The sequence below is a fragment of the Bos indicus x Bos taurus genome, chromosome 9, assembly GCF_003369695.1.
Source record: "Bos indicus x Bos taurus breed Angus x Brahman F1 hybrid chromosome 9, Bos_hybrid_MaternalHap_v2.0, whole genome shotgun sequence".
Classification (NCBI taxonomy): Eukaryota; Metazoa; Chordata; class Mammalia; order Artiodactyla; family Bovidae; genus Bos; species Bos indicus x Bos taurus.
In genome coordinates this window covers 34403807-34419300 of record NC_040084.1, presented here as the reverse complement: position 1 = coordinate 34419300, position 15494 = coordinate 34403807, and the positions used below count along the sequence as shown (strand labels likewise).

The 15494-nt window shown below is 38.3% G+C and overlaps 1 protein-coding gene across 3 annotated transcripts in view; it reads left to right on the top strand.

The window, feature by feature from the left end:
* Positions 1-15494, top strand: part of DSE (dermatan sulfate epimerase) — a 76527-nt gene that overhangs the window by 23608 nt on the left and 37425 nt on the right. For 2 of the 3 annotated variants that reach the window (XM_027551152.1, XM_027551153.1), the window contains exon 2: positions 5154-5622. In XM_027551152.1, coding sequence (XP_027406953.1) covers positions 5207-5622 — 416 coding nt within the window. In that variant the 5' untranslated portion in view covers positions 5154-5206. Of the gene's footprint in view, positions 1-5153; positions 5623-15494 lie in introns of those variants that run through there. The other variant, XM_027551155.1, reaches the window with a different exon arrangement.

Sequence of the window (15494 nt, the reverse complement as noted above, 5' to 3'; positions counted from 1 at the left end):
CCCAATCCCTCCCAGCATCAGGGTCTTTTCCAGTGAGTCAACTCTTCGTGTGAGGTGGCCAAACTACTGGAGTTTCAGCTTTAGTATCATTAGGTTAATATAATTCTGCATGTCTGAAACGTCTTCCTTTTTGTTAAAAATAACAAATATTTATGGAGCTCTTATTTCATGTCAGGTTTTATGCTAAGTGCATTATATAATATTTATTTGCCTCAGGAAGTTGGGACCATTTTATGAATGAGAGAATGGGGGTTCTGAGAGCCGAAGTCAGTTGATCAAAACCAGTAGACAATAGAGCTGGAACTTATACACAAGTCTGCCCAACTCCACGCCCATAATGTTAATTAGTGCTGTGCTCCTTAGACTTGGCACATATTTTAAGGGGTTTTTAAATCCATCTTAATTTGGGACATGGTTTACTTTCTATAGGGTGATTTCTTACTTCCATCTTTATACTTTCTATATTTCTGAAACCAGAGGAACTGAAAGAACTTTTGTACTACTCTGTGTTTCGTTTATAAATCACCCCAGACTGTTTGGAAACCCACTTCATTTTTGAAACCCAGCGTGCTGGTATAGTTTTCAATTCTGTTCCTTCTCGGTATATGCTTTCTGTGCTTTCTTTGTGTAAGGACGACAAAAATGGAAACTTTTAATGTTATTGAATGTTAAACATTTGGCTAAAGGAGAGAACTTTGGTTTACGCCTTAGGAGATTCAGGTTTATTTCTGTCTCTAGATATTTATGCTGAGATATTGTGAGAGTAACTCTTAGTACTGTTTTGCCACGTTATTAAATATGTGAAGAGCATTTCACACAAAATCGCTGTGTGTCAGCAATCATGGTATCTGCAGTGGATTGTTGGAACCAGAATTAAAGCAAAATAACTTTAGGCTTATTGTTGCTCTGTGTGGACCTACTTAAGATAATTGGAATTCGGGCGGTTTGTTAAATCCTTTTTACGTTATTTGACTTGGCCTTAGCATAATGCCAGTTGGACGGCTGCAGATATATGTGGTGCATACAAGCAGATAAATGATTATATTTCTGTCTGAATTATCTCAACTGTACTGTATTCATTGATTAGGTCTAAAATTAGGAATGTTTTGCTCTCTGAGCTGTGTCGAGTGAGATGAAAGAATGGGAAGGAAAACTGAATTAGGAGAGAGAGTTGGTGGAAGAGAAGAGGAAAGAAAGGCTGTTGGGGAAAATGAGGCTAAAAAGCGTCATTCAGAACCATTCTGAGAACTGAATTATGAGTAAACTGTGCACTACTCATAGGCAGCCTCTGAGCAGAGCTCACGATTTTGCCATTTTGAGGGTGCCTTGCTCCTGAACTGGGCCAAGGGCAGCTTAAAGATGTAAGGGAACTGGCGGTTGTTTTGTGTTAAAGAGATGGGAAGAGTCACGGTTGGTCATTTTGGTAAACTCTTTAGCCTTTAATAACCATTGTTTCACTCAGCATTTTCAGCATCTTCCAAACTTTGGTCATTCAGGCACCACCTTCAACAGTTTTTGCCTTATCCATTTGCTTTTCTTTTAAACTTACTTTTAAACTTAAATGTATTTTAAACAGGAACTTTATGTGTCTGTTGAAATCTGGTTTGATATGATAGTTATAGCTTTTCCTAATGTGCACTGAAATAAGTACATGAAGTTAGCATAAAGCCTAGACACCAATGTCCACCTAAAATTACCTTGAGAAATGCTCCTTTCATCTAATTCCAGCTCTTCCCTTGGCAAAGAGGGTACACAGAACACTGAGGGTAGATGGTTAAAGGGAAACCCAAAACTTGGATATAGGGGCTTTTCAATAAAAACCTAGACAGATTTAAGATGGTAGATGAGAACTAGGTCTCCCTTTGGGTTACCAGCCTAAAGACTTTAGTTAAGTTTCATTTCTTCTTTCTTTTTTTTGGTAAACTACTGAATGTTTTTTAGGCTACAGGAGTGTCTAGGCCTCATGAGTATTTTTCTGTATTTGTTGCCTCGCAGAAACTGTATCTCGAAAATTCTGAACTTGCTTTAGCTTCAAGTAAGGAGGAGTAAGATTTCTCCTTGCTCATTTTAGTGATAAGATCCCCTCTATCACTTCCTAAGCCCAGAAGTTCAGTGTCTGTGAACTGCCTTGTACATGCCAGGCACACACTGCTAACCCCTGTGATGCAAAAAGGAAGCTGTGGTCCCCTCTTTGGTGAGGTCTGGCATAAACAGCTGAAACAGTCCCATGTAATACAGCCATCAGCCAGATACAGGAGATGTTAACTCTTTGGGTAGATCAGCAAAGGCCTTCATAGCTGGTTGCATGTATGCCGTAAGGAGAGCAGCACAGTTTGTGCCCCTGTGAGTGTCATAGTCTTTTCTCCTCCGTCTTCGTAGATGATCGTTTAGCAGAATTTCTGTGGGTTGTACCCTGGCCCACATGTGTTCCAACAGGAATGTTTTCAATGTGTGGTAACTCAAGCCTTGCTGCCCTGACACCTCCACATGAATTTGAAGCAATAACTAGGGAACCTTCAGTAACAGTTGGCATATTGAGATGGCATCATTCCCAAAACAACATCTTAATGAGGTCTGTGCTTCAGGAGCAACGCTTCTAGTTTAAATATACTCGGGCATGTCCTATGTAACTGGAAGCCATGTGGCAGAAGTGGCTGTGATCACAGCGTGGTTCAGTCCTGCATTGGGAAGGTCTCATTGGAGCAGCTTCTCTAACCTCAGTGACTCCAGACCTGGGTAGGAGGGTGCTGTACATAAGGCAGGAGAAAGAGAATGTAACAAATCAGGGACTTCTCAGAGATTAAGACTCTGCCTTCCAATGCAGGGGGTGTGGGTTTGATCCCTGGTTGGGGAACTAAGATCCCACATGCTGCAGGGTGCAGCCAAAAATTTAAAAATACAACTTTTTTTTTCTTAGAAAAAGAGAAAGTAAGATAATAAAACATATCAGCCTTAGCCCCTTTTAGGGAATGTGTGTATAGAAGAACCCTCCTGCAAGTGCAGGAGACATGAGAGACCCAGGTTCAATCCCTGGATCGGGAATATCCCCTGGAGGAGGGCACAGCAAGCCACTTCAATATTCTTGCCTGTAGATTCCCATGGACAGAGGAGCCTGGTGGGCTACAGTCCATGGGGTCGCAAAGAGTCAGACATGACTGAAGCAACTTAGCATGTACAAAATCTGAGATATAGATTCTAGTCTTCACAGAGCTTCCAACCCATCCCTCCAAACCCCACGCCACCTGCTTACCCACCTAGAACCTGAGCTGCACATTTAAAAACCAGTAGTTCAGAGAAGATTCTCAGTTCTATCTATGTAGAGGTCAGTTAAAGGAGAAACCTCCAAGCCATCCTCACCCTGGGATGCTAATTGCTAATTAAGTGCTAATTGCATTGATGGCCCCATCCAGTTTTAGACCTTTGGGGATTTAATAATGCAGGCTTGTTTTTTTAATTAGCGCACTTGTTCTCTTCAAGAGCAGAAAATACACTCCAGGGTGAGGGTGGTGGGGAGTGAGCTTTCAGACCAAGCCACGTCTCTTGTGTTACCAGAGACCACACCCCTCCTCAGACATAACCACCGAAGACTTGTTTCTTTTGGCCAGCTCTCTGACCTTGAAGGATCCAGCCAGCCGCCTTGAAGATTTGGGTGCTAGACATAATACGGGTAGAGTCCAAGAGTTATTTCTATTTTATATATTTTATGTAGCTTGGCTATATTCATTTTGTATTCGTTAAAAGTTCTGTTCTTGAAGTAAGTCTAAAATACTTAACACACACACTGCCACTGACTTTTTTTATATATAGGCTAAAGCACATTCAGAAATATAAAGAATACTAGAATTTATGGCAGCATCCGCAAATGATGCTGTGTTGCATCACTTGGACACAGACCAAGTTAAGAGTATGGATTGTTCTCCACTGTGTGTTAAACCCTTGGTTTTCTTTCTTCTGAATGTGATGAGGCAGATTTTCCTTGGAAAAATGGTTTGCGTTTAGCTGGGGAGATTGATTTTTTTCCCCATCAGTTTCTCCCTTTAATAATTGAAAACTACTGTTCATTATTTACATAAAACTGTCTTTTTCTGGTCTGCTTTCCATAACCTTTCCCCTCTGAAGAATTTTAAGAATTCCCTGACTTGCCTCTGGGGGATTTTATGCCTGCTTTATCCCAGATGTGGGACATAGACCAGGCTGAGGGGTTTCTTTTTTTAATGTTCCTACTTTGAAAGACATTCTTTAACTAGTGAGCAAAGCTGCCACTGAAGAAAAGGATTTTCAAGAAAGTTAAGCAGTTTAAGAAAAGATGTGAGCTTGGTTTAAATGTCTGACTTAACTGAATGACACCAAAATCCTGAGTGCGAACTAAAAAAAGTAGACAGTAGTTTCAAATAATAATGGGAAAATGCACACGCATTCTTTCAGCCTTTTAAGTTTGGAATTGTATTTTCTGAATGAAGGCATGTCAATCTCCAGTCCCAGCAGCCCCGTGTCTGATCTTGCCTTGCATGCCTGCTGATGTCATCTCAGGGAGCGCACGGGCTTAGCAGATGTTTACCCTACTTCTGTTAGTCCTGTCCCCACCTTCTGCTGACACAAAGAGGATATTCAGCCTTACTCATAATATTTTGTCTGCTCACATTCATATAGATGTATTGATCCTAATCCCTCATTCAGAATGGAGAATGTTAGAAGGAGGGGAGAACTTAAGAGTGCAGGAGGCTGTATTAAGACAGGATTTTCTTATTTTTTTCCTAACGTCCATTCAGATTCCCAGACATTTCACCATCAGCTTTTGGTTATTGTAGCCTTCATAGTAATGTCCAAAAATACCATAAAATTGAAACGCTTTTGTGTGATAAAATGTGAGAAGAATGCCAGCTAGGGTTTTTCTTCTCTACTCTAGCAAATATTACACCATTTTCCAAGTCCAAAGTTCTGTTTTCCATGATGAATATATCTGATGTATCCTGTGTAATTAAATTATTAGGTTTTGGTTTCTTTCTCGTTCAAATTTTTGTTGCATTTTTGAAATATCTGAAAATTCTTAAGCTTAATTTTCATGTATGCAAAGTGGCTGCCTACCGTATATTTCCTGCTTCACCACGGTCCCCTGGCTGACATAACCTCCTCTCCTTTTTATTCTCCTGTAGGATCTTTCGAAGATGGTTTGGCTGCCTTGGAGATTTGGAGATCTGATGCCACGATGAGGACTCACACACGGGGGGCTCCCAGTGTGTTTTTCATATGTTTGTTTTGCTTCGTGTCAGCCTGCGTCACTGACGAGAATCCAGAAGTCATGATCCCCTTCACCAATGCCAACTATGACAGCCACCCAATGCTGTACTTCTCTAGAGCGGAGGTGGCCGAGCTCCAGCTGAGGGCCGCCAGCTCCCACGAGCACATTGCCGCCCGGCTCACTGAGGCCGTGAACACCATGCTGTCCAGCCCCTTGGAGTACCTCCCTCCTTGGGATCCCAAGGAATACAGCGCCCGCTGGAATGAGATTTACGGCAACAACCTGGGGGCCTTAGCAATGTTCTGTGTGCTGTATCCTGAGAACATGGAAGCCCGAGATATGGCCAAAGACTACATGGAGAGGATGGCAGCTCAGCCTAGTTGGTAGATTTTTGTCTTTTTCTTCTTACTGTATTAACTCTGTGATTTAAGGAATGAATTCATAGGGACATGAAATCTCAGAAGCCAGATTTTCATATACTGTGTATGTGTGTGTGATTGAGGGGGGAAGATTGCTTGTTATTTATGTTGTCAGTGGCTTCTGAATGGTCTCTAGTTTCAAAGACCTAGTAACTTCCAAGTTTAAAGTTAGAAGAAAAATATTTATAGATACAATCTAACCAAAGAAAAAGTAATTTGCTGCCTTGAGTAAACAGTATCATCTTGATTGTTGAGATTTCTTTCCCCCTTGTTTAACACACTTGTATTACTATCATCAGGTCTTAGGTTCTGACCAACCCCCAAGTGATTAAAACCTTTTGCCAGCAAGAGATTTCCTCCAATTAAGATTTCTTTCCATTTTAGGACAATTAGGAGCTTGAAGAGCTAAAAGTAAATGTGATAGGATTAACTGACAATTTATAAACAAGATCTTATCCAATAACCAGCAAATTGCCCAAACCTGTATGAAAACCAAAGTTGTAGTATAATTATGTGAGGAATTCTAATTATGTAATAATTTACTTTCAGAAGTTCAAAATTTGAGAACAAACTTCCTGTCACTTCTTGATTAGCTTAAATTTATTTGTTTATAATTGATGTGCCTACCTGATTCCAAAAGGTATGGGATGAATTAATTAGAGATTCTGTGGGTATTCTTATTTAAACTGTGTTTTAATACATAGTCAAAGACCAATTACATTAAAACAATTGCAAACTATATGAAATATCCTTTTAAAATTACATAGGCTGTTAATTGTCCTAGGGTTAGAAAGAGCTCATTTTTAAATGATTAGAAAAATCAGTGAATGCATTTAATGTTGTAGGGAGTTACATCTCCCATATCATAGGGGTGAAGAATGGTAGCTTGCAAGCTTCCTGAATTCCGCCAATACAGTAAATAAATGTAATTCTTCCTAAATTTCTGCAATATTATAAAGAATGTTGTTTGCTTATAGAGTTTGAAGGATTTCCTGAAATTTCTTACTGAAAAAGATTATAGAAGCATTGGTATTACATTCATATCAGAGCTTATTTTTAAGGCTTATTGTTAGGTATGTATAATCATTTTGAAGCTTACAATATTTTAGATTGAAAAGAAGCTTTTTATTTGGATTGTTTCAGAGCTGATCCATATATGCCATAGTTTCTGTTCTTGATTAACTCATTCTATTCCTGACTCCAAGAAAGAACATAAAAGATGTATGACTTCAGTTTTTATTTGCCAACCATACCTCAGTAAAGCTTGCAAAATTTTTTTAAATAATAAAACAATGATGTATGAAAATTGGATATTTGAACTATAAATTTCTGTTAGCAGATATCACAGTTACTTGACATTGTACAGTTAGTTAAAAATGGCAGCCATGTTCATAGTATTTGAGGAAAAAATCTTTTTTGTCTATAAAGGTAAAGTCCTTTTTGTTTTAGATAGATAAGTGAAATTTGACAGATTAAGATACTGATGAAAATGTTCCAGAGAGCCATTCTGGAACATTAATTTCACTTCATGAAAGAGTAGGTAACTGGGAAGTGCCACTTTATAATGGAGACTTTATCAGTATAAATACAATCACATTAAGAGACTTGCACAAGACCTGTGCAATTTTATTATAATAAAAAACATTCAGGCATATAAACACTAACTTAAACAAATGCTGTCATTAGAAAGGATTAAAAGAAGGAAAATAAAACTTAAAAATGATCATTTTCATAGTTTCTACAGGTTCAGAATTACTGGTTGATGGAGATGTTGTAGAAATATACTAGAGGCCTGGCACTTTTTTTGTGGCAGTATTAATAAAAACAGGTATAACTCTATGCCATTATCCAGTAACCCAAAAGCCAGCCTGTGATTTAATAGAGCTGAACAGTTGATTTCTTTCTCTTGACCTCCTGGTAGATGAAGGTCAGAAATTGAGAATTTACCTTTATATCTGCTGTGTATTTCCAGAAGTTATCCTAGCATAAAAAGTCAAGCTACTGGAATATTTTTATCTTGGGAAGGACTGTTAGGAGGTGGTACTTTTAAATGGTTTTATGGAAATTACAAGTTTTAAGAGCTATCGCACCCAATCCCTAGACCTTTTTTTTTTTTAACTTTTTTATTTATTTATTTTTTTAAATTTTATTTTATTTTTAAACTTTACAATATTGTATTAGTTTTGCCAAATATTGAAATGAATCTGCCACAGGTATATATGTGTTCCCCATCCTGAACCCTCCTCCCTCCCCATACCATCCCTCTGGGTCGTCCTAGTGCACCAGCCCCAAGCATCCAGTATCGTGCATCGAACCTGGACTGGCAACTCGTTTCATACATGATATTATACATGTTTCAATGCCATTCTCCCACATCTTCCCCCCTCTCCCTCTCCAACAGAGTCCATAAGACTGTTCTATACATCAGTGTCTCTTTTGCTGTCTCGTACATAGGGTTATTGTTACCATCTTTCTAAATTCCATATATATGTGTTAGTATACTGTATTGGTGTTTTTCCTTCTGGCTTACTTCACTCTGTATAATAGGCTCCAGTTTCATCCACCTCATTAGAACTGATTCAAATGTATTCTTTTTAATGGCTGAGTAATACTCCATTGTGTATATGTACCACAGCTTTCTTATCCATTCATCTGCTGATGGGCATCTAGGTTGCTTCCATGTCCTGGTTATTATAAGCAGTGCTGCGATGAACATTGGGGTACACGTGTCTCTTTCCCTTCTGGTTTCCTCAGTGTGTATGCCCAGCAGTGGGATTGCTGGATCATAAGGCAGTTCTATTTCCAGTTTTTTAAGGAATCTCCACACTGTTCTCCATAGTAGCTGTACTAGTTTGCATTCCCACCAACAGTGTAAGAGGGTTCCCTTTTCTCCACACCCTCTCCAGCATTTATTGCTTGTAGACTTTTGGATCGCAGCCATTCTGACTGGCGTGAAATGGTACCTCATAGTGGTTTTGATTTGCATTTCTCTGATAATGAGTGATGTTGAGCATCTTTTCATGTGTTTGTTAGCCATCTGTATGTCTTCTTTGGAGAAATGTCTATTTAATTCTTTGGCCCATTATTTGATTGGGTCATTTATTTTTCTGGAGTTGAGCTGGAGGAGTTGCTTGTATATTTTTGAGATTAGTTGTTTGTCAGTTGCTTCATTTGCTATTATTTTCTCCCATTCTGAAGGCTGCCTTTTCACCTTGCTAATAGTTTCCTTTGTTGTGCAGAAGCTTTTAAGTTTAATTAGGTCCCATTTGTTTATTTTTGCTTTTATTTCCAATATTCTGGGAGGTGGGTCATAGAGGATCCTGCTGTGATGTATGTCGGAGAGTGTTTTGCCTATGTTCTCCTCTAGGAGTTTTATAGTTTCTGGTCTTACGTTTAGATCCTTAATCCATTTTGAGTTTATTTTTGTGTATGGTGTTAGAAAGTGTTCTAGTTTCATTCTTTTACAAGTGGTTGACCAGATTTCCCAGCACCACTTGTTAAAGAGATTTAGACTCTTAAATTTTTAATAAATTGGAGTTCAATATAATCAGTCCCTTTTTGAAACTTAAAATACTGCTGAATGTTTTCGTAGTTCAACTATCTATATTTAAATAAACTAAATCATATGTTCCTATTATGCCCAGAGAAAGTATTGTAGGTGTTGTCACTGTCTTAGAATATAGTTCACCTATATTTGGTTTCAGGGGAAAATAAAAGACTTTTATTTATAAAAGAGATCAATATTTAATACTATTTAATTTTAAAAGCTTCCTACAATGGCTTCATCAAGCTTAATACATTTGCCATGTTCCATGAAGATCCTTCCTACTCTTTATAAAAACCTATGAGTAAATTGTGTCCATTCACTTGTTCAATTAATCAACATTAACAAACATTTATTGAGCATCTGTTATATGTCATGTACCATATAGATGCTGGGGATTCAATGATGAAAAAACAAATAGCTCTGTACCTTTAAAATTTGCACCAAGGATAAGGGCTGCAAACACTGGGTATTTGAAACCTAAGCTAGGACTATATTCTCTGCTCAGAATTAAGTGTAAGGATCACTTAATGCGGGGAGGGGGGTGGTGGTCATTAGTTTTTATTCATGAATTACTTAAAGATTTGAGGAATAAATGAGATATTGTAAAATACTTTATTAGCACAGTTCCTGTCACACAGTAAGCCTTCTATGAATAAGAATGACAATGATAATTATTGTTACTGGTATTTACTTAGTATTTAGACCTTGTTTAGTTTATAATTTGGTGTATGTAGGCTGTAAGGAAACAGTGTTTGTTTGGGATTTATTTGGAGACTTTGCTTATCTTTGTTCAAATTGCTCTCAAAACTAGAACATCTGTTTAACGTATAATATGTTCCTTTTGGCATTGTTCCATTAAAACTTTCAGTGTTGCTCCCTTGGGCCCTTTTTGTTAGCAGATAAGAATCTGATGGTAGCACCAATTGTGACGGCTTAGGGAAAAGGAACAATGATGTGTCTTTTGTCTGGTATTAAAAAGAAGTACACCTGACATACATATGCATACAGATTTATTAATGTAGTTCATTTAATTTGAATATTTTTAAAGTAAAGAGCTAAAAGGTCACAGCTGTAGATTTACTTAACAGTCTAAGGCCATTGGAAAAGTTAAATGGAAAATATTATCTAGTTCTATACTGATCTTATGTGTTCATCTGATAAAAAGAAAGGGATCTCATAGATTGATAATGATGTTGGTGATTGAAAAACAACCGCATGCAGTACTGTCATCTTTTAACATTATAATTTTGTGTGTCAGTGAGTACACAAGGATGAGACGTGTCTAAGTCCTGTATCTGCTTTTGTGGAGATGTCCATATTCTCTTTCAGAAGCTCTCTCTGCTTTGTTCTTCTACCTTTTGAATGTCATGCATTCTTCAATACATTCTCCATAACAGTAAAAGTAACAAGGTAATTGAATTGTTCTTAACTTGGTTGTAAAAATCAAATTTTAAAAGATGTTACTTTAACCTATATATAAAATGGCACATTATTTTTAGCATCACCAATAATGTCTTTGACCTTTTAAATTAAGCCTTTTTTCCTCTATAGATCTCCTCTTCCAAATGAGAGCTAGGATTTGGGTTACAGTTGGCCCTGTTTTATATAAAAGAGTGATTAGAACTTCATTTTACAACTGCTTTAAGAAATTAAATGAGCTGAGATCATAAATCTAGACCGGTAACAATAGAAAATGTGTTTCTATTACACTTAAAGTCATTTCATTTTTTTATATCATTTAATCACCAGAGCAAGTTCTATATATGTCAGTTGGCACATGGGGAAATTCTCTTTATAAATGGTTGATTTCTGCATTCAGTCCTTACCTAATTAAAAAGGGAACACTGTTGGGTGCCAAAAAATGAAAAATTTTCCATCAGTTTTTTTTCCTCAAGAGCTTAAACTTTAAGGTGAGAAAATAATAAAAGCAGATCTTAGTCAAGATTTAAGAGATTTCTAAAGAGTCGGTTTTTGAAGTTTTGGAATAAGCACATATTGCTCAGTTTTCCTAAAATTTTCATATGTATGTATATTTTTATTTACTTATCTTTACTTTTTTCTACTGTACCTTTCTTCCCAAAGATTAAGGAAACAAAGTATAATACTCAAATAAGAACTAGCTGAGAAACAAAAGAGGAAAGGAAAAGATTAAGAATATCAGCTGGACTAGCAAGGAGGCAGTTGCTGAAATGCATCTTATGTCCGATGAGTGAATGGGCCACAGGTGGGCCCTAAATTCTTTTATTTTTTTTGTTTTTATTTTTATTTTTTGCAAATGCCAACTGGGAAGAGTGTTTATTTTAAAAGTAAAAAAAGTAGGTTCAGTTAGTTTTGAAGTATAGTGTCCCTGGGATTAAAAATAGATCAGGTACTCCAACTACTACTCTTGACTCAAGGATCAGAAAGAAATTTCTCCTGGAATTTTCATGAAAAACTCTCATGGTAGTTTCATGAACATCCTTCCAGTGCATGTATGATGAATTGCACAGTGCTATCTTTTTTATACTATACTAGACTAGACTGAGGGCAGGACTGGATCTGTTTTGCTCATACATACCTCTGTCATCTCCTAACAGAGTATCAGGTATATTTTTGCCCAATGAATGAGTGCTCTAGTATCCTTGGATGAAGGTTCTTCAAAGTGAAATTGACTAAAACTAGAGTGGAGGTAGAGGGGATGGACATATGGTTTAGTCCCAGGCTACTCTACTTTTCTTTCCTAGTCTAGCTTAGTCCTTCAGTAGAATTTTGCTCATGCAGAAAAGTGAGATGACGTATACCTGTCAGGTGGCCTCTCTGTACATTGTGTGTCTCAGCTGAGCTTATGATAGATGGGTTCTCTGAGCTTTGTATTACACTACTCTGCCTGTTCTTACAGTAATCTTCTATACCTAAAAACAAACAAAAAACTCACTTAAATGATCATCGAAAATCACACCACACCTGAGTCACTTAAGAAAGATATAGATAAGTTGACCATATCACACCTACTATGAAGAAATGAATGTATTGAACATAGGTTTAAAATAGAATTGTAACAAAAGATTTGTTGTTCAAGCTCTACTGACATCATATACTTATCCCATGTGCATTTCTGAGCAACGGGCTTTTCAAGGCTTTTGTCTAAACATTGTAAAGCCTGGGGAAGGAGCCAAGCATAGCAGTCCTCGGATGCAGAGCTGCACTTGTATCTTGATTCTACTTTATTAGCCTTTAGCAGGTTTTTTTTTTTTTTTAACTTCTATAAAACCCCAGTGTCTTTGTCTTTAAAATGTGGATTGATTCTTCCCATGCGAAAAATGTTGTTCCAAGGGTTAAATGAGATAATGCATGTAAAGCTCTTAGCATTATGTGCCTGATACATATTTTACTAAAAAGTTTATTTTTACTATGCAGAAATAGATATGATCATGTAGCTTTATTCTTGACACACAGGACTTCATTTTACCTATTCACTCTGGAGTTGGGTTTTTGAGAAGTACTCATTTTGCATCATTTTCTTCCCTTTACAGTATTTTTGCTTACTTATCATCAGAAAATAAATCATAGAGGAAAGAAATTACTTCACTCTTGCATGGCTGCCAGTCAGCTACAGGAATTCAGAACTGGTGAGGGAAACAAAGAAAGTTGAACTTTTGGACAGAGGAGTAATTATTTTATTTGCAACAGACAGTGTATTAAATTCTTTGCTTGTGCAATGCAAACTTCTGGAGAGTGACATCTGAGGGCCCCTTTGCAAAATAAAATACAAAAAAAATAATAAAGTAAAAAAATGCCCTTGGCATATCATAGTGAACCAATCAGTTTTCTTCCTGTATGTTCCAAAATGAAGGGTGAGCACGTCACTCAGCATGGTGTGCTGGGCTTCAAATGCAGTTCCCTACAGCTGTCTCTCAGGCTTTTTACTTCTCTAAATTGCACAGTAAAGCTGGGGATCAAAGTAGGGGAGGATGTAGAGCCACAGCACCCTAAGTAAAAAGATCGGGTTTTCCTCTCATGACCTTACAGTGGTGAAGACCTGGAGGCGTAGCCCATAGTGCACCTGGAATCCATCCAAGGAAACAAATCCAGTGGACTCAACTGCAGGGTCTCTATTAACCCAGCCCCCAAGTCCCCTGGCTTTTTCTCCTTCATGCTTTCCCTCCCTTCTGCCCTTCCTCCTCCTTCCCCTTCTGCCTCTCTTTTTCTCTCTGTTCCATTCATTCAGTGATCTCAAGAAATACACTGCTTTTACCCTGCTATAAATCCTTGCAAACAGAAGTCTGAAACTGATGACAACAAGGCTTTTTATGATGATCAGATTCTTTAATATTTACAGAAACACATTTTAGGAACCTGGCCATTGGGAATTCCTTTCTGGTATACCATTTAATAAACAGGTTTTTGCCAGCATCATTCCAGGTGAGGGCAGTGGGCAAGGACTGGTGTTGCGAGACCTGTGGCAGAAGGAAGCAGGTAAGGAATTGCTCAGGGAGAGGCCAAATCAGGTGTTAAGGTTAGCTGAGCATCTCAGTGCTGGTTTTCATACACAACAAGGAGACTTCTCCATTCAGATGAAGTGAGGTTAAAATAGTTTAATAATGCTTCTTTCTAACAACAAATGTGAGACATTTTATATCATCTCTGTTGTTGTTCAGCTGCTAAGTCATGTCTGACTCTTTGTGATCCCATGAACTACAGCACACCAGGCTTCCCTGTCCTTCACTATCTCCTGAAGTTGGCTCAAACTCATGTCCATTGAGTCGATGGTGCCATTCAACCATCTTATCCTTTGTCTCTCCTTTCTCCTCTTGCCCTCAATCTTTCCCAGCATCAGGGTCTTTTCCAGTGAGTCAGCTCTTAGCATCAGGCAGCCGAAGTATTGGAGCTTCAGCTTCAGTGTCAGTCCTTCCAGTAAATATTCAGGATTGATTTCCTTTAGAATTGACTGGTTTGATCTCCTTGCTGTTGAAGGGACTCTCAAGAGTCTTCTCCAAGCACCACAGTTTGAAAGCATCAGTTCTTTGGTGCCCAGCCTTCTTACGGTCCAGCTCTCACATCTGTACATAACTACTGAAAAAACCATATCTTTGACTATATGGACCTTTGTCAGTAAAGTGATGTCTCTGCTTTTTAATATGCTGTCTAGGTTTCTCATAGCTTTTCTTGCAAGGAGCAAGCATCTTCTAATTTTATGGCTGCAGTCATAGTCTCCAGTGATTTTGGAGCCTGAGAAAAGAAAATCTGTCACTGTTTCCACTTTTTCCCCATCTATTTTCCATGAGGTGATGGGATTGGATGCCATGATCTTAGTTTTTTGACTGTTGAGTTTTAAGCCAGCTTTTTTACTTTCTTCTTTTCACCCTCATTAAGAGGCTCTTTAGTTCCTCTTTGCTTTCTGCTGTTAAGAGTGGTATCATCTGCATATCTGAGGTTGTTATTTCTCCTGGCAATCTTGATTTCAGCTTGTGATTCATCCACCCCGGCATTTCACATGATGTGCTCTGCACGTAAGTTAAATAAGCAGGGTGACAATATACAGCCTTGACGTACTCCTTTCCCAATCTTGAACCAGTCCATTGTTCCATGTCCCGATCTAACTTTTGCTTCTTGTCCTGCATGTGTGCGTGCTAAGTCACTTCAGTTGTGTCCAACTCTTTGCGACCCCATGGGCTGCAGCCTACGCAGCTCCTCTGTCCATGGGATATTCCAGGCAAGAATACTGAAGTGCATTGCCATGCCCTGCTCCATATGGTCTTCCCGACCCAGGGATCAAACCCAGGTCTCATGCTTTGCAGGCAGATTCTTTACCACTGAGCCACTGGGGAAGCCCTTTGTGTCTTGCATACACCTCTAAACATACCCAGTTGAAAAGAAATCCGAAGTTAGTTTTCCTGTGGGGTCTGTTTGTTGTTTGAGTGTATTGTTTGTTGTTTGAGTATAACATTCAGTATTGATGCAACCCTCAACTGTCTCCACAATGAGTAACACTCTCTCCTACCTCCTGCTCTTTTAGTGTCACTTGTTGCTTTTTTAATAAAAAAAAATCACTGTGGGCTTTTAGAGTTGTCCTAGGGAGCTGTGCTTAAGGCCAGAGGAATCCTCATCCTTCTTCTGAAGGGGTTCTAAATCTGGGCTGCTCACCCCATATATACAGCAAAGATGCACATGCGGTAAGTGCCACACCATCTTTACAGTCTGGCTCTCACATTTATCTAACGTTAAACTTGCCAAGTATGTTGCTTAAATTGTATGCATTCCTTGCCCTGTATCTTGAGAGATTTGAGTTAGCAAGTGCTACATACACACA